General features: G+C 35.7%; 1 protein-coding gene across 1 annotated transcript in view; it reads left to right on the top strand.

Moving 5' to 3' along the window:
* Positions 1-1,518: 1,518 nt before the first annotated feature.
* Positions 1,519-24,150, top strand: part of LOC128864588 (insulin-like growth factor-binding protein complex acid labile subunit) — a 72,463-nt gene continuing 49,831 nt past the window's right edge. Inside the window, exons 1-2 of the mRNA XM_054104340.1 lie at positions 1,519-1,648; positions 14,799-14,996. Coding sequence (XP_053960315.1) covers positions 1,519-1,648; positions 14,799-14,996 — 328 coding nt within the window. The remainder of the gene's footprint in view (positions 1,649-14,798; positions 14,997-24,150) is intronic.

The following is a 24,150-nucleotide window of genomic DNA, read 5'->3' as shown; positions in this document are numbered from 1 at the left end:
ACCATTCCTTCACAACAACTTCAATAGTGCATTCATTCTACTGTTGTGCTATTAAAATGCTTGACCCTTTGCATAATTTAAACTCATTTTAATTTTATAAATTGGGAGGTTGAATTAGTTTTAAAGGTTTTTTTCGAAGATTTGGGTCTTTATTGTGAAAAAACGGTACAAAATATTTTATTTGAAGTATTGGCCATCGCTAGCTACAACTTTCGCCCATCTTTCGGGCAATTTCCGGATGTCGTTTCTCCAAAATTCTGGCCGCTGCTTGGCTATCCATGACTCAACCCATATTTTGGTAGCCTCGTACGAGGAGAACCGCTGGTCCGCCAAATCGAGACTCATATGCCGGAACAAATGATAATCGGAGGGAGCTATGTCTGGACTATACGGCCGGTGGGGTAACACTTCCCAGCCAAGCGTTCCAAGGTATTTTTTGACAGGTTGAGCAACATGCGGCCGAGCGTTGTCATGTTGCAAAATAACCTTGTCGTGCCTTTTTACCGTTTCCGGCCGTTTTTCTTTCAATGCCCGGCTTAAACGCATCAACTGCAGTCGGTAACGATCCCCCGTGATTGTTTCGCCCGGTTGGAGCAGCTCAAAATATACGACGCCGACCTGATCCCACCAAATGCAGAGCATGATTTTCTTGGCGTGAATATTCTGCTTCGCCGTCGACGTTGATGCGTGGCCGGGCAAACCCCATGATTTATTGCGTTTTGGGTTATCGTAGTGGATCCATTTTTCGTCGCCAGTCACCACCCGATGCAAAAAACCCTTCCGAGTTTGTCGCTCGATCAGCAATTCGCACGTAAAAAATCGCCGTTCGACGTCGCGCAGCTTCAACTCGTACGGGACCCAATGTCCTTGCTTTTGGATCATTCCCATCGCTTTTAGACGCTTGCAAACGGTTGATTTATCTTCTCTTCTCTTCTTGGGTTTGGCACGAGTCCTCGTTTACCAATTCCCCCAATTTCGCGTCCTCGAACTTTTTGGGCTGGCCAAGACGCTCCTTGTCTTCGGTGTGAAAATCACCACTTTTGAATCGTCGAAACCAGTACTCACATGTTGAAATCGACGGAATATGGTCTGGGTAGGCCTCCTGCAGCAATTCACGGGCTTGGGCTGTATTTTTTTTCAAATTGAAGCAGAAAAGCAAAGCTTCCCGGAAATTGCGTTTCGACGGCACGAAAGTTGACATACTCGGAGCACGAAAACACTGCGTTGTTTATACTTCAGCGAAATGACAGATACTGATAAACAAAGCCTAGGGATGAGGCTTTGTCATGAATATATATTCAGTATTGCCAACGCGATAAAGTGATAAATAGCGCCATCTGTGTGTCACCTTTAAAACTAATTCAACCTCCCAATAATTTACTTCCTCTTAATTACGCAATAAGAGTTCATGGTACACTTCTACTTTCTTTTGCACTGCTTAGCATTTATACACTGATTTTTATATAAAAATCATCCGACACCGTCTAACCAACCAACTTTTCCACTATTTCGTTCCAGATGCTGTTACAGTGGTTCGTGATCTGCCTACTGGCTATGCCTGTGCTGACAGGCACCGGTCGCAGCTGTCCAATGGAGTGCACATGCAACTTAGATGAGCAAAATCGCCGACAGGTGCTTTGCACAAAAGGTGAGTACTTGAAGTGGTTGGGCAGAGATATTCCATTGAAAAAAAAAAAAAACAGAAGCATAATGGTGGCATAATCATTTCGTAAAATTCGCAAACAAAATCCTTACAGTGCATACACGTCCAATTCAACTTAATGCTGTTCTTGCTGCAATGAACAGATTCTCTTAAATGAGAGATAATAAAATTGCACAGTAAGAAAAAAGTGAATACTTATAACAAAAGATTACTATTTTATCGCGATAACGGTAAAACGTACAAATTGTAAATTGTTTTTCGTTCCTTACAACAAAAGCAAGCAGTGCATAATTGCAGCCACAATGAGCCGCTTCCGAGTAATGGCCTCCAACTACAGCCCTTCGATGGGCTCTTCGAAAATAACTACGCTGAAATGCGTTCAGACAATGCAAATTTGAATGCGAATACGATGTGAATGTGAATGGCAAGAATAACACAATAACAATCCGTATTAATAGACTGCATCCTTATGAAAATCTGTGTTGTGCGTTTTCCTTCAGCATCAGAAAAACAGGCGTGCCACAACAACAACTAAAGACAATCGCATAAAAAATCATGAGCGGAAAATGTTGAAAAGCAAAAAATTTAAATGCAACAAGAATGAGGAAACCGAAAGAATGAGAATAAAAAAAATTACAAAAAAACAAAAAACAAATGCATACAAAACTTGAAATTTGCATATTTCAATGTGCGCGCTTATTACATGGATATGCGCACATACATCTAAGTTCAAAAAAATAGCAGCGTGACTTGTTGCGGCCGGCGTAACCGAATGGGGTGACGCGTGACTTCGGTTAGGGATGCATGGGTTGTGCGAAACTCCGTGCATGAAACAGCAAAATTATAGAAAAAGTGTATTCTAATTGCGGTCGACCCTCGGCCGACAATGACAAACCTCCGAGTTTATTTCTGCCATGAAAAATCTCCTTCGGAATCGGCTTAACACTATAAGTCACTCCATTTGTGGAACAACAACAAGACGCATGCCATAAATAGAAGAAGGGGCTCGTCCAAACACCTAACAGAATTGTACGCGCCAATTATTTACTTTTTTAGGGATTTTTTTATTATTTTTTTTATTATTGTATTATTATTATTTTTTTTTTTTGTTGTAAATATGCATACTGCAACAAAACCCATATAACTCAGTTTCAGACCTTGTAGAAAATTAAAAAAAAAATTTGAAAAAATTTTCATCCAAATTTCAAACATTTTGGTCTGAAGTTTTACTAAGTAAACAGTTTTGTGTAAACATGTTAGTGTAATATTGCTCGATTTTAAAGTTGCCCATAATTCGCGTTATTTTTGGTAATTTGTTTTGCCAACGATGTTATTTATGCATTTTTTCCATAAACAAAAGCTCGACATTTTTTTTATGTGGAGAAAATGTTCGCGTCCACCAGCAAAAAAAAATGTCAAAAATCAACCCGATTTTTGAGCCACTTCAAACTTACACTTATTTATACAAAAATTGTATGTACTAAAATATTGTGTACCCAGAACTCTTCAAATTATTATTAAAAAAATTGAAATTTTTAATATACATTTTTAGATTTTTTTTTTTTTAATTTTATATAATATAAAGTTTCAAATATTTCGTAACTTTCTTTTTTTTGTTGTAGAATAAACTAAATTTTTATCAAATAAAATGAACAACGTTATAAAAAATAAAGAAGTAGTAGAAAGTTCCATATGTCGCGCTGCTATTATTGTGAACCCAGCTGTGCATGCATACCCACACACGATACAAATCTTCTTTTGTATACTCGTATGCATGGGCGGCAATAGAAAGCAGTGTATTTTGGGAAAAAAGAATCTGCAATGACTTACAGTTGCAAGGATAAAAGGCAAAAAACTAAACAGACAAATACAATGTAACTCAATGGTAGATGTAGCACATTGCAGGCGTGTCAGCAGCGCTCCGCCGTTGAGCAAAGAATAATTTTTTTCTGAACGCATGCATACAGGGTCTTTCAAGTAAGAGTTTCTTAATTAAGAAGTGTTCCATTTTGATGGGTGTTAGCTGTGAAACAGCGTCTTTTTTGACAGAAGTCAAGCAGAAAATCTACAATTTTCTAAATTGGAATCGTTTTTGTTAGAGTAGCGTTTAAAAATAACTAAAATACTCTACGAAAGTGAGAAAAATCTAAATTTCGATCAGCTGCGGATATTTTCGGTGGCTTTAGTTACTCCACATAGCATAGAGTAAAGAAATTAGTCGACAGAAATGTGTTTGTTGACACCATACGAGCCATACAAGCCATAAAAATACCATTACCGCTGTAATGGACAATAGTGATGAAGAAGAAATTTTCATTATTTCATTTTCATTTTCAGCATTAGAGATTATCTGCTACCACTATTTAGTGAATACGGATGTAGTTCTTCAGCTCTTATCCTCCAAAACTTTAATAATAAAAAGAAAAAAAACGCTAGTATTTTTTGTTTAAAAAATTTGCTTGAAATGTATTAGTGAAAACATAAGAATTAATTTAATAATTCGTATGATTTTTCCCTATTTAGAAATTTATGGCGTTTTTGAGGTCCCTACTAAAAACAGCCGTAGCCGAATGAGTTCCTGCGTGATTACCATTCGGAATTCAGAGAGAACGTAGGTTCGAATCTCGGCCAAACACCAAAATTAAGAAAAAGTTTTTTCAAATAGCGGTCGCCCCTCGGTAGTCAATGGCAAACCTCCCAGTGTATTTCTGACATGAAAAAGCGCCTCATAAAAATATCTGCCGTTTGGAGTCGGCTTGAAACTGAAATCCAGACGCACGCCAAAAATAGGAGGAGGAGCTTGGCCAAACACTCAAAAAGGGTATACGCGCCAATAACCGCCAATATATATATAAGTTTTAAGGGCCGGTGTTGATTTTGAACAAAATGCATCTTTTTTAAGAAATTATTACCATTTCTCTTTATTATGATAATATTGGTATGGCTCAATTGCGAATGAATATTGGCCAAATGGCCGCCGCGGCCTCGGCGGCAGACTTCCATCTGATCGTCCAAATTTTCGATGACTCTGAGGCATAATTGAGGTTCTATGCCGTTAATGTGCCAAATTATCTCTTCCTTTAGCTCTTGAATTGCTGCTGGCTTATCGACGTATACCTTATCTTTCAAATAACTCCAAAGAAAGAAGTCCAACGGTGTCAAATTACATGATTTTGGCGGCCAATTGACATCGCCGCGACGTGAGAGTATTCGGCCATCAAATTTTTCGCGCAAAAGAGCCATTGCTTCGTTATCTGTGTGACAAGTGGCATCGTCCTGTTGAAACCACATATCGTCCACATCCATGTCTTCCAATTCGGGTCATAAAAAGTTCATTATCATCTCACGATAGCGAACACTATTCACAGTAACTGCCTGACCGGCCTCATTGTGGAAAAAATACGGCCCAAAAAGACGATTTTCTTCGAAAATTGGTCATTCCTTGTTGCCATTTCCTGCCACCACTTTAACGCGTTGCACGATTGTGTATCTTTCCATGGCTCAAATTGAATTAGTCTGAAATTAAAAAATTTCAAATGAAATGCAGAAAAAACTTGACGTTTAGGTGTGGTTCACATTCCACATTGGCCCTTGAAATTGAATCACCCTTAATATAAGAAACAGTTAGTAATAAAAAATTAGTAAAAAATATGACTGCGTATCTTTAAGGGCACAGATACCTGTAAACGGCCATATTTTCCCTGATTTTCATTAAAATTATTTAAAATGAAGAAATCAATATATTTTTGTTTAAATTCGCATACGGTTTATTTATACATTAAAATAATATAATTTTTTTTTTATATTTTAATCATTTAAAATGGCGGATGTGCACTCAATTTTTCCAGGAAGGTCGCAGCGGGGCTTCTCAATCGGGGGCATTGTAGCATCGGCGTCAGTGACCTGAATACAAAAAACCAAAAATTTTTTTGTTTATTAGTGTCATAATTTCTATATGAATTAAACAAAAACGAAAAAAAAAATTCACGGAATAAAATGCTTCAAAAACAAAATTAATTTTACGGCGAATTTTCCTATTATTTTTGCTTATTTTTTCGAATTGTAAATTCGCATAGAAAGTTATACTTTAAAAAAGATGTGTGCAAGATTTCAGGGAGATCCGTCAATAACTTTTCGAGTTGTCGTGTACGCCAATTCGAAAAATATAGTTTTGAGAAAAACGCGTCTAAAGTTTGAATACAACGTAACTATATCTCTCCCAGTACTCGAACGCAAAGAATAGAGTCGTCACGGTTGATGATCTATAATATAATAAATTCTTAAATTTACGTTCTAAAATTTTGTTGGTATATTCTTAAAGGATTATATTAACATTTTATGACAAGAAAAAATTCAATTTCGGAACTTCACAGGTATCTGTCCCCTTATTAGAGCCTTTGTGAAGAGAAACAGAATAGATTAGTTAAAAAAATCTTTTCTGGACTCTATAACAAGTGTTTTGCTTGCAATGGGATCTAAAAAATTTGTTTTTATTTAAAAAATTAAGACTCTGACCAAAATCTACGAGAACTAAATAAAAATGTGGAACACTTTATGAACTGGAAGTAAATTTTTGTTCAATATTATTATTTTTGTTTCTTTTTTTGTTTATCCCTACGTATTTTTTCACTGTCCTACTGCATATGCGACATCAAAAATAAAAAGTATTTCAGGACTCTATGCCACGAAAATGTGTTTTGTTTAAATAAAATGCATGACAAGCTTTATGGGATCTAAATAATTTGTTTAAATTAAAAAAATCAAGACATAGAGCCAAACCTACGAAAACTAAAAAAAAAAATACGTAAAACTTTGTGAAATGCATGTAAATTTTTGTTTAGTAACATAAGTAGAGTCTTTTTATTTAAAAAATTCGGGGCTTCATACAATGATTTTTTTTTTAATTTTAATTTTTTTGTTTTGTCCCTGTGTATTATTTCACCACCCTACTGTACATGCAACATCAAAAATTAAAATTTTTATATGAATATGCAATTGCCGCAGTGGCGACAGATAACCCATTTTTAGTTGCATGAAATGCGAGAAATGCATAATTTTTTTAAATAATTCTTGTTGTTGTTTTGTTTTCTAGTAATGCATTCTTCAGGGTCGCTTATCACGCCATTCACTCTTCTCATACTTTTCTAATCTGCGTATAAGTTAAAATGTATGCTGAAGTTTGCTTACAACGCAGCACTCCTAGTGCTCATGATATTTTTACATAATAAACAGTGAATTTATTTACTTACATACTAATACATACATATTCACACAAGCTGCAAAGTGACAGGCGCGACAAATGAATGAAAAATCTGCTAAAAAATTACGGAACAATATAGACCAAATTTTAAAATTTATTTGAAAATCGTTGCAGTCTGTTAGGCCCTTTCAGGTATTTTTTTAATAATGTACACTATTATTATTATTAGTATTTTTTGTTCAATTAGGCATAATTGACTTTTGTGAAAATATTAACTCGTGTATTTACAAAAACTTCTTCTTAATGTATAAAACGGTCACATATTGTATAAGAGAAGCTTGAAAAAAATTTTGAGAAATATCTTGAAAATGTGGATATTTTGCCCAATGGAATGTGAACCTCCACAACAGGAATGGACAAATTCATAAAATTAAATATTTCATTCTCTCTTGTCCATGGTCAATTATTCAAGCACAAATCAAGCGATTTGATGTCGTTTCTTTAAAGAATGAGCGATTCCATGTCAAATAATTCAGAAATTTTAAATAGGTATTCTCGTAATTTTTTTTTTTAATTTATTTATTTGTAGGCTTGAGTATAAAAAGAATAAAACTTATTCGATGTTCAAAATTTTGGTATAGTTTTTTTAAGTGAAATATCTTCTTTTCTTTTTAATCTTAGACCGTACATCCCTTTATGAAACTCTTATGATTTCTAAGAATAGTCAAAACTATTAGCTGGAAGAGAAATGTGACAAAATTTTTTTTTTAAGACGAAAAGTAAATTTTTTCCAAGCAAAAATTTCTGAGAATAGTCAAAGCTATTAGCTGGGTGTTTATTCGATATGTAACGAAAAACTTTTTTTTAAGACAAAAGTAAATTTTTTCCAAAAAAAATGTTTCCAAAATATTTATTTTGACCCAAAAAAAACAAAAAATTATAAAAATGTTGAAGAAACCCGAAGATATTTCACTTTAAAAAAACTTTGTACTAAAATGTTCAACGTTGAATAAACTCGTCTTCTTCTTAATTTGCATATTCGTTTTCGAACGTAAGCGATCGTACCAAAGGATATACCTTCTGCTCAAATATGAACGAGACGTTATCAATAAAACGGTCCGCGGATGACATATGGCAAAAATAAATTTTTTGTTTTTTGGTAGGACTGTTATAAGCTTACATGGCAAATTTCAGCGTGATATGTCACATAGTTTGTTTTCTGTGCTACTGTAAACAAGTCAAGCTCGAGTGGGTTCTTCGAATTTAACGATGGAAATTCAAGTTGAACAAAGAATTTGTTTGAAATTTTGTTATTCCAACAAAATTTCGGCTTCAGACGCCTTAAAAATGTTGCTGACAACCTATGCGGACTCTGCTCTATCGCGTGCACGTGTTTTCCAGTGGTACAAATCGTTCAAAGAGGGCCGTACATCGGCTGAAAACTTGCCTCATGAACATCGTCCAGCAACATCAGTAAACGACGAAAACATCGGAAAAGTAAAGGAAATTGTGCTTGAAAATCGCACAAATCGCAAAATCGGTTAACGCTAAATATTATTTAGACGTTTTAAAGCGTTTGCGCGAGAACATTCGTCTTAAAAGGATGGAATTGTTGGACAACAAGTCATGGTTCTTGCATCACGATAATGCACCAGCTCACACATCACGTCTTGTTCGCGATCATTTGAACAAAAATAATGTTAATATCGTTCTGGAAGCACCGTATTCGCCTGATATGGCTCTATGTGACTTTTTCCTGTTTCCCAAGCTCAAGTTGCCGCTTCGTGGAAAACATTTTGAGACAATTGAAGTCATAAAAGAGAATTCGAAGAAGGAACTGAAATCCATACCGAAATCGGCCTTCCAGAAATGCTATGATGATTGGAAAAAACGTTGGCATATGTGTATCGCCTCCAATGGTGATTACTTTAAAGGAGATAAAATAAAAATTGAACAATAATTAACCGTTTGTGTTTTATTAAATCAGTCTCGTTCATATTTGAGCAGAAGGTATATCGGCTTTATTGTTCAAAAATTTGAGGTTATTGACAACACTTTTGTGAACTATCCGAGTTGCAAACATAATAAAAGGTAAGGTTTTTACTGTAATTTGGTTCTTTTCACTTCTATTGTTAAATCATTGTATTTCTCTAGTTTTTCGGTATATCTTCTATATATATTCGTATCACTGGGTGTGCTTACTTCAATGAAAATGGTGGTTTTTGTTCTTTTGTTTATTAGCGTTATATCCGGTCTATTGTGGGTGATTGTTCTGTCTGTTCTTATGGCGATGTCCCAGTTTATCGTGAATTCCTCATTTTCCAATATATTCTCGGGGTTGCGTTCCTAATAGGGTGAAGTATTTGTACTTAAGCGCAGATTATTCGCTATTTTTTGGTGTACTACGTTTGCTACATTGTTATGTCTTTCCGTGTATTCACTTCCTACCAAAAGGCGACATCCAGTAATAATGAGGTCTATGTTTTCTGTATTTATTTAGCATTTGCAACATCTGTCGTCAATAATCCTTTTATCTTTTAAAATATACTTTTGGTAGTTTTTTGTCAAGATCACTTGATCTTGAATCGCAATTACGAGCCCTTCTGTTTCAGGATACAACTCGTCTCTTTTCAACCATGTATAGCTGCATGTCCTATCTATATTCGCTTCGTTCATTATATGAATATGTCTTCCATGAAGTTGTTTCTGCGATTTGCGATTTGCTTATTGTGAATATCTGTGATCCCTCTACCTCCTTGTGTTCTGGGTAGGGTTATTCTTTGTATGCCTGAGTTAGGATGTAATTTTCTATGGCTTGTTAGGTTCTTTCGTGTGGCTACTTCTATATTATTGAAATCTGTTTCCGACCATTTTAAAATTCCAAAAGAATATGTTAGTACTGGGATAGCATATGTATTTATAGCTTTGGTAATATTTTCAGAGTTTTGAAATCCAACGCAGAATCTCTCTTGCCAACAAGTGCTATTTTGGACTAAGTAGGCAATTGAGTAGTAAAGTCCTCTCTCGACGAACAAAACTAACACTCTACAAGACTCTCATCATGCCCGTCCTAACGTATGGCGTAGAAGCTTGGACGATGACAACATCCGATGAAGCGACGCTTGGAGTGTTAAAGAGAAAGATTCTGCGTAAGATTTTTGGACCTTTGCACGTTGGCAACGGCGAATATCGCAGGCAATGAACGATGAGCTGTATGAGCTGTACGGCGGATATGGACATAGCGCAGCGTCATGTCGTCCGAATGAATACAAACGCTTCGGCTCTGAAAGTATTCGATGCGGTACTAGCTGGTGGTAGTAGAGGAAGAAGAAGGCCTCCTCTGCGTTGGAAAGATCAGGTGGAGAAGGACTTGGCTTCACTTGGTGTGTCCAATTGGCACCGGTTAGCACGAGAAAGAAACGACTGGCGCGCTTTATTAAACTCGGCCAAAATCGCGTAAACAGTTATCGCGCCAATTAAGAAGAAGAAGAATATATTTAGAGTTAAGATGTGTTTTAAGTATTAGAATGAGGCATTTTTCATATTCCCTGCATAGTTGTTTCTTTATTAATGTGTGGTCTATTGTGGTACTCTGTTGTAATCCTAAATATTTGTATGACTCGTTTGCTTCCAATTTCCATATTCAAATACGTACCGATATCCAGATAAAACTCAGTTCAAAATAATAGCCTAATGAATAACGAATCACTGGTACTCGTACCCGTGGGCAAATCGATCAAAGCTTCTCTACGTACATTAGTATGCAGATCCACTGTATTTTTTACTGAATTTACTAAAATTTGAAATTTCACTGAAATCGCACTTGAATATAACGCGAAAAGTTATGGAATTCTCTTTATAAAACTTTTATGGACTTCTGAGAATAGTCAAAGCTATTAGCTGAGTGTTTTTTCGAAATATCACAAAAGATAAGACAAAAAGTAAATTTTTTTCCAAACAAAAATTTCTGAGAACAGTCAAAGCTATTAGCTGGGTGTTTATTCGATATGTAACAAAAACAAATTTTTTTAAGACAAAAGTAAATTTTTGTTCAAAAAAAATGTTTCCAAAAGATTTATTTTAACCCAAAAAAACAAAAAATTATAAAAATGTTAAAGAAACCCGAAGATATTTTACTTTAAAAAAACTTTGTACTAAAATGTTCAACGTTGAATAAACTCGTCTTCTTCTTAATTTGCATATTCGTTTTCGAACGTAAGCGATCGTACCAAAGGGTATATATAAGTATATATTTAAAAACAAATCCATGTATAAATTCATATTCTTAAAAAATTTTGGTTGTAATTTCGCTGAAACCTGCTCTGTTTCTTGCCACATTCCATAAGTCTCTGATTTTGCCAATTCCCGTCCAGTGTCTAATATTATGCAGCTATGATATTTGTTTCCTCCCAATCCTACATTTTCTCTCGCTCTTTCCTTCCAGGATAATTTATAGCAATTTACACATCTCATTTCGTAGAAGGTGTCCTAGATTAGCCGTCTTCCTTCCTTTCACCGTCATAAGAAGCTGCCTACTTCGGTTCATTTGGCAAAGAACCTCCCTGTCGAAACAGGATCAGTCCGTGGAACTTTAAGTATACGTCTGTATATCCACATTCCTATACTGTTCTTATCTGCTATTTTAGCGGTCCATACCTCTATGTCATACAAGAATAGTGACCATACATAACATTTGACGAAGCAAATTTTTAATTGCATGTTAATTTCATGACTGCGGAGTATATTTTTTATAGTTGCAGAATGATGACGCCGCCATTTCTCTTCTTGTTTTAATTTCCTCGCTGCAGTCCCATTGCTCATTAATCCAACATCCAAGGTATTTGAATTTGGGAACACTTTCTACGGCTTCACCTTGGATTGATAAAGTTGAATTACTAAAAATATTTTTTGAATTAGTTTTGGTTTTTTTTTTCTTCGGTTTCGGTTTTTGTATAATACAATCAACATGATGATGCTTTGCACAAGACTACCAAAGGAATTGATTACTGCAGGAGATGGTGAGGCTTTCTGCGTTTCAACCTTTCAAATCAATTGTGTTGGTCGGTGACGGCTAAGGCTTCGCTGTTAACATGATGAGATAACCTATTTAATAGGCCTTTTAATCTATTTACGACGGTTTAGGTGACATTAATCTTAAGGCCGTGTTTATTGCTGTATTTACGAATTTTGTGTAATAGGCTTTGTAGATCTTCTACATTATCTACAAAAAGTCTCGTGCCACCTTCGCATTAGAAAGTGTTTTTTGAAAAATCCATCCTTATCTAACGCCTCTTGATATTTCGATTTCATTTGTACTTTCATCTTTTACACTAACTTCTACGATTTGGTTTCAGTAGAGATTTTGTATACAGCGCAAATCGTTTTCATTTATGTCGAGAGGATGTACTTAAGGGTTTTCCAATAATAGGTGTTATGAATTATTTTTTATGGCCGGAATTGAGCGGTAATGATCTCGACAACGTTTATTTTTAACAAGATGGTGCTACGTGTCACACAAGCAACGAAACCTTTGATCTTTTACGGGAAAAGTTTCCGGGCCATGTTATCTCTCGAAGAGGTGATCACAATTGGCCACTGAGATCTTGTGATTTAACACCTTGCGACTTTTTTCTTTGCGGCCACGTGAAAGAGAAGGTCTACGCCAACAGCCCAGTGTCGACTCAAAACCTCAAAGATGGAATTCGTGAGGCTATCGAGGACATAGGGCAGCCACTTCGCAATTCAGTTATGGAAAATTTCATGAAAAAGATATTGTCCTGTAAACGTGGCCGTGGTGGTCGTTTGCCTGATGTTATTTGCCACTATTAACGGCATACCTTCCTCTTTATAATGAAATAAACATCCGATCATTTATATTAAAAAATAGTATTTTTCTTTGAATATCATAATAACACCTCTGTTTGGAAAACCATATATATTGAGTAGCTGGTAGTGTTGTACAGTGTTGAAGTTTATTTCATAATAAAACTTGAAATTATAACATTTTTTCAGTTTGCTTTGTATGAAGGCTAATGCCTAAACGATATGTAAATACAACAAGCTCAACAAAACCTTCATCAAAGGAACCAACGAATGGGGACACTCAACCGACATTCCCACGACAGTCGGTTCTAAATAACCGGAACGACTCGGTTTTATATCTGGCCAAGGACTTCAGCAGCATTCCCCGTATATGTATGGAGAATGCAAGAATGATAGAAAGAAGATTGCGCCCATCAGAGAGTACGTGACGTCACGTTTTTCTAAGTTATGCAGTATTGCCAACCATTTGCTCTTCGCAATATATTTAATGCTTTTTTATGCCGAAAATGCGAAAATTTTGAAGTTTCGTGTTTGTTTCTTTTTTTTTTAATTTAAAGCTACCGAAACTTTAAGTTAAAAAAAACTGTATTATTATACAAAAGAGGGTTACAAAAGGCCACTCTGAGAAAATTTTAGTGATAATGAAAAGTAGTTGGTTCTTATAAAATTTGATATTTTGAAAGTGTGAATTTAATTTTTTGCTCCTTTTAAGGTTATGCAAAAATATTTAATGTCCCTCTCTCAACTCTTCTTAAGATTGAAAACCTTTTTACACATTTTAAAAGGCGTTTGAATTTACTGAATGCAGATTAAAACCATTGAGGTGCAATCGTTCCTCCCTGCCAACAATCCTTAGTGGGGCATAGGGCATTAATAGAGTACACCTATATAGTAAAAATAAGCAAAAAAATACCAGAAAATACTATAGAAACCATTATGACATTTTTACAAAAAAAGTACCTTACCTAGTAACATAACCTCAAATATAGCAAAAAAGTCATTCCCTTAACAAAAGACACATTTTCAAGACAAATTGTTACGCACACAAAGTTCTTTAAGTAATTCAATAAAAATGTAGTGTTTTATGAACTTTAAATGGGCATTTTAGTGCGTATTTATATCCAAAGCTAGGCAACACCGCAGTAGCTAGAGAGAGATTTGACTGCTGAAAGCAGAAGAACACCAACAGCAACTGGAATCGCGGGACCAGATGTTAAAAAAAGTAAAGCTAAATAAAACTGAGTGAATTACTTAACTAATTATTAAAAAATGTATATTTTGCAAAATTATAAACATTACTTTTAATTAGAACAGGTTAGAAAAATGTCATGAAGAAAGAACTAAAACTCCGAGACTAAATAATAAAAAAAAAAATGCTAAATCAAGTTACGAAAATGGTAATTTGGCCATACTGGAGCTAAAATCACGTGACTCGTTGTCAAATTCGCTGAGAGCAAAGTAACGGGACCACGAGAGGCGCCATCTCAGTATTCTTTCCATCATGTGGGGAATGTTTATGCTGCTATAGCAACAACAACCGAAAATCAATGGAAATTACGTCAAAAGAATCAAATTGAATAGGTGTGATTTAGCGCTCATTGCGGTCCACATATCTATAAATTTCAAGTCTACACCCTTTGCTTATCTATTCCTCAATTTTATTCTGTAAAAACTAATAAAAAACAAATTTTTCACTACGTGAAGCCAATATGCTCGTACGGCTATTTGCATAAATTTTGAAATTTATTACACTGCCTCTGTATTATTATGTGGTAATGCCTCGCAGGTGAAGCTTTGGGTTTTGGGCTAATACAACATTTTGCAATAATCCTTTGCAAATACACATTTTTCAACTCATAAATTTTTTGCAGCTCATAAACTCAGAATTGCCATCAATTTTGCACTGGTGCTCTCTGTAGAGCCTAAATCATAAAAAATGCTAATTTCTTTACACAAATCTTAGTAACAAAAATTTGTTAATCCACTTTGCGTCTCATAATGCCATAATATTGCAAATAAATTTATTGTACAATAAAATAAATCTCAATTTCATAACGAGTTGTACCTTTTTGTCTAATTTATATAGTGACTCATTTTTATTTTACTTTGCAGGTGGCCTCAGCGCTGTGCCGGTGAGTCAAATCGATAGTGATGTGCGCGTTATTATCATCAAAGGACCAGGCAACAACATCAGTATTGGTGAATTGTTTCAAAAATTGTCACTTCTTGAAGTGTTGCGCATCACCGACTCTCAAGTTCCATCGTTGGGAAATAAACGGTTTTGGGGTTTAACGAAATTGCGTACACTGGGTAAGTTGTGCTACCTAAAAAAGGGGAAAGTATAAACGTAAATGTGTATAAATGTGAAAGTATTGCTGTTTGCTTGTATTAATGGGCTATTATACCGTTAATCTAATTGTTACGAAATTTCGATAAGTTGTTGTGAGTATTGACTGAAGGTGAACGACTCAGATCTAATTTTATAGAAGCTTCTGGTGTCGAGATATTTCGAAAAATTATTTATGGCCCGATTTCGTTCATACTGCGAATTTATCTTACAAACGAAAAAAAATATATATATTTATATATAAAGTTTCATCTGTGAAATAGCCCTGATATCGAAATATTGCAAAAAACAATTTTTAGGTTGTAGAATTTTTTCAAAAATCGTCATGATGCTTGAACGTCAAGAAAGTTAAAGGAGCAAAAAGGAGAAAATGGAACACAAGCAAACTAGCGGATCTCAAGGCTAAAACTTCACTCCAGATGGAAATTGACCATAAACTAAGAGACGAAAAACATCAATAACAATCTTAGCGAAATATATATTTGGATGCGAATTTAAGAATAAAAACTGCGAATAGCTCGATCAAGAGTGTACGAGAATGATTGACTTAAAACAGTAAGCAAAGAAAAAATGGCTGCTTAAAAAAACCAGAAAATGTCCCAAGGAAAGAAAAGAGAGTCCATGAAAAAAAGATAGAAAACCTCTACATAAATTTAAGGCAGAAAAGTGCAACAAAGCGATCGAAACGTGTGCAAGTCTCACGCGCAGCAGGCCAAAGCTCACAAAGAGTTGCAGTGTCAAGTGATGATGATGGTATAGATGTCGCTGTAGCCGAGACATTTAGAATACAAGTATATTTATCACGTAAAAAGAAAAGTTCTGCAATATATGTAGCGAAAAACTGGGTCTATAATTGAGATATATATTTACACAAATTGGCGACCGCCGTAGCCGAATGGGTTGGTGCGCGACTACCATTCGGAATTCACAGAGAGAACGTCGGTTCGAATCTCGGTGAAAACTCTAAATTAAGAAAAACATGTTTCTAATAGCGGTCGCCCCTCGGCAGACAATGGCAAACCTCCGAGTGTATTTCTGCCATGAAAAAGCTCCTCATAAAAATATCTGCCGTTCGGAGTCGGCTTGAAACTGTAGGTCCCTCCATTTGTGGAACAACATCAAAACGCATACCACAAATACGAGGAGGAGCTCGGCCAAACACCCAAAAAGGGTGTACGCGCCAATTATATATATATAAATATATTTACGCAAATCGTATTACCGGTCCGATTAATCGAAGCTCAGAGTTGTTGGTTAAATGATCCGCATAGACTTCCAGAAAATTACCACGCTTACAACAGTTGGACACGACATGTGATCTACGACGGAAGGCTTGAGGACATATCCTTAGTTGGCGAACCAACGAACCTCCTACAGGTATACTGGAGTCATGAAATGATTATTTTCAGAATTTGTAATATAACGACAAAAAAATAAAAATTACAAATTCTACTTCCATATGGATGAAAGTGTGCAATTGTGCCCAAGAAAAAATGGAATAGTTTACGTACAAGGATAATGGGTTAAACGAAAATACATTCTTGAATTAATATATCTATGTACATACCTCTAAAGCCAGAGAGATTCATGCGCTTTGAATTATAGAACGTAATTCTTATTATTTTCGTAAGTTTGAGGGGGCAGATGAAGTCATCCCTATCCTTGCTACATGGATAAGTGGATTGCTTCCTCTCTCAAATGCTGAGTGAACACGACTCCTCCTAGTATTATCTGCTTTATCTTTATATAAAGTATCTTCGCATCAGCATACTGTTCTACCTGCCTAAGGGAGTTCGAGGAGGCGCGACACGTACTCTTTTACTGTCCAAGGTTCGCAAGAGAACGTGAAGAATTAGCCACGATATTTGGAAGACAACCAAGTGAGACAAATATAGCTGGCAGTAGGTGCAATTCAAATCATTGCCGAGATGCTATTTGCAAGGCCCATTGTGATACCTGCATTTGTTTTCCATCGCCTAACTAATTTGCATAAGCCACTTAGATCTACTTAAGAAGGTAACTGGTCCCTTCAGTGAGACATTTTGCTAATTTCCCTGGTCTTCGAATAAATAAACGCAAAAATATTTGGCACGACGTCTTTGAAGTACAGGAAATTCACAGAGGAGATGTAATACCGACTCAATTTCTTCTTCATCTACACGCATTCTATGTTATAATACCTGTAAGGACACTGGTAGTTGATCTGTGGAATCCATGCAGACATTTTGTCTTTTTAAGATTCTGAATTCTTTAACATACCTTGAATTGTGTGCTTCAGTCAAAAAATATGCTCTTGGACTGTGTTTGTGCGCGAAAGCTTTTGTTTCGCTTGTATGAAGCTTCCGACAGTATTTTTTACGAATATATTTGTAGTGGCTTTGACATCGCTTTCTACGGCTCTACCAGGCTTATGATCGATATTGCTTTCAAGGAGACTTGATTTTTTAAGTACTTAACTGCCTCTGTTGTAGATAATTGCAGGCCTCTGGTATGACCTACCTAAAACATAGTTGCAAAATATTTACTTCTTACATAATCGCATAGCACTCATTATCTTAATGTAGTGTAACCAACACTATAAGTTTTCGGCAGTTTAAAAGAGTTTGAAATATTTGTTGATTTAGAGAAAAAGACCGCACCAACTACAGATTTCATTTTGGATCCGTCGGTGAAAACATGTACCTATGTCCACGCAGACTTCCCCTTCTTCCAACCGAGAAAGACAGCCTTGCATAACCCTCAAAATCGAGTTTGCGGATGGAGAGATCTATAAGAAATACAGAGAAGGAAAGAGAAGTCTGCCTTACAATGCTACCATATCCTACATGAGATTACCTCCAGAGGACAACGTCCTTCATCTTAATAGCGTTCTGAGCAGCAGTGGATTCAACTTAAAGATGACGTTAATAGCGGCAGTGGGGCATATTCTAAATGCTTCATTGGCAACAATACATGCCGTCCGAAGAGCAACACACCAAACTTGGCAACCATATGTCACAATTGGCAGAACAACTAAGTTGTATAATTAGAGTACAACACTTGGCTTGAGACCCCATTTTTGGCCGAATATAGATTTGCAGGAATATTAAGCTATACTGGCTTTCTTAACTCGATTTCCGACGTATAGCTTCCAATAGACCTTAGGCTCAAGTGTTGCACCAAACATTGAGAAAAAAGTATTACACCCAGAGACTTGACTTCTGATGAGAGCGTGTAAGAAACTGGTTGTTTAATTTAGGAAGTCTAAAAGATCTTTTTTCTGGTAATAGCATCACTTCCGCCGCGCTGTAAAATTTTACTGTAGCAAAATAAAAAAAAAAAAACACAATTTCATCAGAATTTCCCAGAAATTCATTACACAAATTTTTTTTTTATATTTTTATATGACTATAAGATCAAGCTACCGTTCAAAAATATGAATAGAATTGCTTAGCAACTTCAAAAATTATTTATTCAGTAATCAATCAGAAAAATGGCTTGTCAAATATCATATTTTCAAAAAGGAATCATAGTTACTACTGATAATCCCTTATATATTGATCAGTCAAGACTGCCGTAATAAATTTTAAAATATCCAATAAAATTCGGGATAAGAACGGGCACTTTGAAACGAAAGCAGTTTAACAGTACAAGTTTTGAAAAAATACCCAGAACAGACGAGTGAAAAACAGTACAGGACGAGTGGTCACTGGATTTACACTAGTATACAAGGAGAATCGCATTAGGTACGACTTTCGCACATTTCTGTCATATTTATGCAATTTGCTCAAAAAAAAAAAAAAAAAAAAAAATAGCTACGCTTTTGCATGCTTATTAAAAGCAGGGTAAACGTTGAGAAAAAAGTATTTTCGATCTACTGAAAATATTACAAAAAAAACATAATTCCGTCAATACATGTCGGGTGTAGTTGTAAAAAATAAATAAAAAAAATTATAAAATTGCCTACGGCATCAATTTAAAAATTTCAATAAAGCCCGAGAGTAAAAATTCGGTTTTTACACTTATAACGGCAACAAGCAATCAATCAGAAATACCAGAAAAAAAATTCAATTTATCATGAGTCCTACAAAAGTAGCAGTAAAACCCATCCCGTTTCGGTGAAAACGTAAATTCTTAAACACATACAAATGCAATTTCCTCGTAAAACCATCGGCTATAATTCGGTAACCACAGAAAAGGATAAATGTGAATGCATTTTATGTAGTGACAGCGATTACAAGGATTCAATTTGTACAAGCCGACAAATAAACTTTCGCAAGAGAACCACTGAAAAACACAAAATGGAGCGAGAATTGAAAAGAAGATTGAATAAAATACTCATAAAATAAATAAAGAGGAATGCGTAAAAAGTGTCCGAAAAAGGGTTTTTAAGCAATCACAAGCCGCAATGACTTGGCGAAGAGGAGCGAAGGTACATAAATGGATCAGCAGCAAGGTGGCTGATTGTTTGCACACACACAAACATGCAAATAACGGTTCTTACTCAAATTAAGCTGCGTAATTTTAACGATTTTTCACTCATTGCAAAAGGAAAGTATGTAATGACCAGTAGAAGGGTAATAAAATTGGAAAGTAAATAAGCAAATATGCAAGTGTAAGCATGACAGGCAAAAGAAAAGCCTGTCGAGATGACGCAAAGCGTAGAAAAAATGAGCAGCGATTCAAATAAAGTAAATGATGTAACTTTTATACAAATTTAACGTTTACTGGAAAAATCACAAAATAACCCTTTTGAATTCTGCCATAAATAGACTAAGGGTTGGTATATCTTGGTAAGGTAATGGCTGCCGTAGCCGAATGTTTTTGTGCGTGACTACCATTCGGTTGGCTCGGGTTCTGAATTCACGGTAGGCATGGAACATCGTATTATAAAAAAAATTGTTATATGACTTGCGCATACTCAAATATTTTTTTAAAAATTAAAACTAAAAAACTGAAATTTTTTTTTTAATTTAAAAAAAACTGAAATTTGTTTTTAATGTTAGAGAAACTGAATTTTTTTTTAATTTTTGTAAATCTTTTAAATTTTTTTTATATACATATACAGTCCTGTGCAAAAAAAACCGGACAGTCTGAAAACTCCATTTTTTGAAGTAGTATGGATTTTATCAAATATGTTTGAATGTGGTTATATTCCATTGTGTTTTTAATACAAAAGTATTCGACATTTAAACAAACACTCGGGAGATTTAACAAAAATCATAACTTACTTTGTGAGATCGGTGGCATGGCGCAGAATTATCCTGAAATATAACGTCCGTTCTTAGAGAATACTGCTCCTCAATGACAGGTATTAAATGCCTAATTAAAATTGAAATGTAAGCATCTGCGTTCACCCGACCATCAATAAGAGTCAGTGCTTTCGTTCCGTCATAGCTGAAGCAGCCCCATACCATTCTACCAACTGACTGTCTTACAGTAGGCAGTATGCATCCAGTTTTATATCTTTCGCCAGATCTGCGCCTCACATGGTGGATACCATCCGATACAAGGAGGTTAAACTTGGATTCATCCGAAAAAATCACATTCTTCCAGTGCTCGGCAGTCCAGTTTTCATGAGTTTTGGCCCATCGGTATCGTTTTTGACGCATTTTTTCGTTCAAAAACGGCTTTTTTGCGGGATGTCTTCCTTCAAAACCGTCATTTATCAATCTCCTACGCACAGTAGATGAATCTATTTCGACGCCAGTTGCATCCAAGAACTCCTTCCTGATGTCTGCCGAAGATTTGAAACGGTCCTGGATACACATCCGCTTAATCATCCGGTCTTCAGCAGGCGACGTCTTTTTTCGTCGTCCAGATCCTTTCTTTCGCTCCGTTGAAGCCGTTTCTGCAAATTTCTTTAAAAAATTGGCAACAGATGATTTGCTGAAGCCTAGTTTAGCAGCAATATGACGTACGGACAATTTTTACTGTGATAGTGCAATAATTTGCGCCTTAACGACAGCTCCCATTAGCTTCGATCTTGGCATATTTTTGATATTAACACTTGCCACGTATCAACTATTTCACTTATTGGTTAAATTATGATACAAATTAATTCAAAACTCTTCTATTTATACACAAAAAAAGCCACTTACCGCCAAGAAGCTTTATACTCAAGCTATAGAAATTTAAATAGGGTAAATTAGCTGTCCGGTTTTTTTTTTTGCACAGGACTGTATGTTATTGATTACAGCGTAAGCACTATTTACAAACAAAAAAGTTTGTCTCGAAAATCATTTTAAATATTAAAAACAAAATATTATCATACACTGAGTAAAACTCGCCCTGCATTTAGGTACCCTAATAACTATGCACAGAATGCTTTGATTTTCATAGAAGTTTTTTTGCATTTTGTAGCGCGCCTCTCCTGGAAGGTTTCCCTTGACATAAAATGCATAAACTTACCAAAGAGATGTGTTTATAAGCCAAAAGGTATAAAGAAAAGTAAAATAAATTTTAAAATTGCACCCAATCAAAATTTACTTAACCGATATTTATTTTTTTTTTGTGTATTTTCGCTGTGTGCCAAATTTCACTAAGCGAGAATAATAACAAATTATAGAAGAAAAATGTATGCTCTCTCATTTCCATATATTATAGTTATTTATATTTTTTTTTCCTTTAACTCTTATACTTCTATAACCGCAAATTGGAGAATAAGACATCGACTACGCCTCGCCTCCAACGGACACGAGTTTGAAGTACACATATATCCCGGATTATTCAACGTAAGATCAAGAGAGTTAATACTTATCAGTTTCTGTTGAACGTCTCCAGCTGATACGTGGCTTACCCACTGCTCGGCCAGCTTATGGAATGTTATTCCAAAGCAGGGCCTGCCTAGCAACATTGACATAACTTTTTCTAAGCGTATGTCCTATCCATTACCACTTGCTTTTTCGAACTTCAGTCGGCACGTCAAGCTGGTAATCTTTGTTTAGCAAGTCCGAGTTGGATATTGTCTGGGGCTAAAAAATCGCAAAATACGTCAAGGTAGCGGTTAAAAAACGTTTCTAAGCGTCTCGCCTTAGTCGCGATTATTCCACTTGTGTGAATTCACATAAGAGAACAGGTTGACATTTCTATTAAATATGCGCAATTTTGTATGAAGGCTGAAGTTGATATTTTTCCACAAAGGCGCTAAGATGCCAAATGAAGAAATAACTTTGTTAATCCTGGCTGTACTGACAAACAAGGTAGCAAAATTTTTCTACAACTTCGTACTCTTGTGCGCCTACTGCAACCGCCTCTTATGGGATCTAACTGAGATAGATATAGCGCTTTCACGTTGATCTTGAAGCTGATACTCTGAAGATTTTCCTGCATGCCTTGAGTAAGCTGTTTCAGATTGCAAAGTTTATAAGCTAGTAAGCAGATATCATCCACGTGTTTCAAGTACCTGGAAAATTAATTGTTTAACTGTCACTGAATGCCTTTATGCTGATTTGCATTACTGCCAGTAGCGCACATAACGTCCTTGTTGACCAAAAGAAACAGGATTGAAGACAATATGCATTCTTTTCGTACACCGCTCAACACCTCCAAAGGCTCAGAAAGCAATCGTTTGTGCAGGGCGTAGTAGTTCGCGTCTTGGTAGCTCGGTAGCGTCTTAGCAAAGCAATTAGCTTATATTATCTTTTTAGCATTCTATAGCTGTTGAATTATTTTTGTATTTGTTTATCTTTTCCTCCAATATTTTATGTAGGCTTTTACATTGTCCTGAGCGTGGAGTCATATGTAGAGTTATGATTTTTTTCTGAATAGCTGGTAGGATTCATGTATAAGAAACGAAATGAAATGTAGAAGTTCGTGACAGCAATGCACTCGGAGCTAGTAGATAGCAGGGAATCGGTATCGGCAATATCTTCAAAAATTGCTCAGAATTCAACATTCGAAACACCTCATTAAAGAGGCGAGAAAATACGAGAACTTTTTTTACAACATTGTAACTGCTGATTAAACGTGGTGTTTCCAACATGAACCTGAAACTAACCGCCAAAGTGCCGAATGGAAGGCCCCAGGCGAACCACCACCCACAAAATCGTATTGTATTTGAGGAAGTCAAAAATCGAGTCGATGCTCATTTGCTTTTACGCTTCTAAAGGAATTGCCCACAAGGAATTCGTGCCAATGGGCCAAACCATCAATGCAATTTCCCCTGGTGGGGTTTTGAAGTGTTTCTTGCATCCCATTCGTCGAATTCGCTCTGAATACTGCGAAGGAGGAAGCTGGCGCTTATTGCATGATAATGCACCATCTCATCGACCCACTCTTGTGACTGATTTTTTGAGTAGAAATCGTATTTTATCCATCAATTACTCACTGTATTCGACTGACATGGCTCCCTGTGTCTTCTCCCTATTCGGAGAATTGCATTTGGCCATGAACAGAAAACGTTTTGTGTCCGTAGAGGCCATCCAAATGGCTTGTACCGACATCCTGAAAGACATTTCAGTCAATGACATGAAACACTTTTGCCTTTTAGATCGCGTAAAACAGTGTATCGCGGCCAGAGCGAACTATTTTGAATAAATAAACTCGAAGTTATCAGAAAAAAGCTCCTATCGTTTCCATTTTAGCTCAGTCTTTTTTATTTTGGACTTCACCTTGTATTTCCATCAAATGATATTTCATTCCCAGGGCATTTAGGAACATGAAACTAGAGAGCCTTTAGGTTCTTTTGACCGATTTTTTTTAAACAACCGATTTTTGTGTTTTTTGCATATATCAAAATGATCACGCTTCCGTAATTTTGTGTAAAATTTTGAAGTAAATCAGGGAAAATCTGGGGGAGTTACAAAACCATGACTAAAAAAATGTAGCAAGTGCAATTTGGTACTAGTGACTTAAGCCTCACTCATTTAATAACATTTTTTTTAAACCGACTTTTGAATTTTTCCATATTTAAAAAGGTTAATGCTTCCATAATTTTTTGTCAAAATTTCAAGCATTTGAATTCGGAGACATCTAGATGGTGGCTATTTTATTGTTGTATGGAAGCGCCACATGTCTGGTTTCTAACACCATCACACAAAGGCTACAATCTTTTATCAACAAATGCCTCCGCATCATCTGCAGAATATTCTTGCCAAACAACATCAGTAGCGACGCCCTTTGGAGATTAACGAAAAA

Source organism: Anastrepha ludens, chromosome 5 (assembly GCF_028408465.1).
Source record: "Anastrepha ludens isolate Willacy chromosome 5, idAnaLude1.1, whole genome shotgun sequence".
Classification (NCBI taxonomy): Eukaryota; Metazoa; Arthropoda; class Insecta; order Diptera; family Tephritidae; genus Anastrepha; species Anastrepha ludens.
Note: the sequence above shows the minus strand (reverse complement) of the source record. Positions and strands in the feature narration are given on the sequence as shown.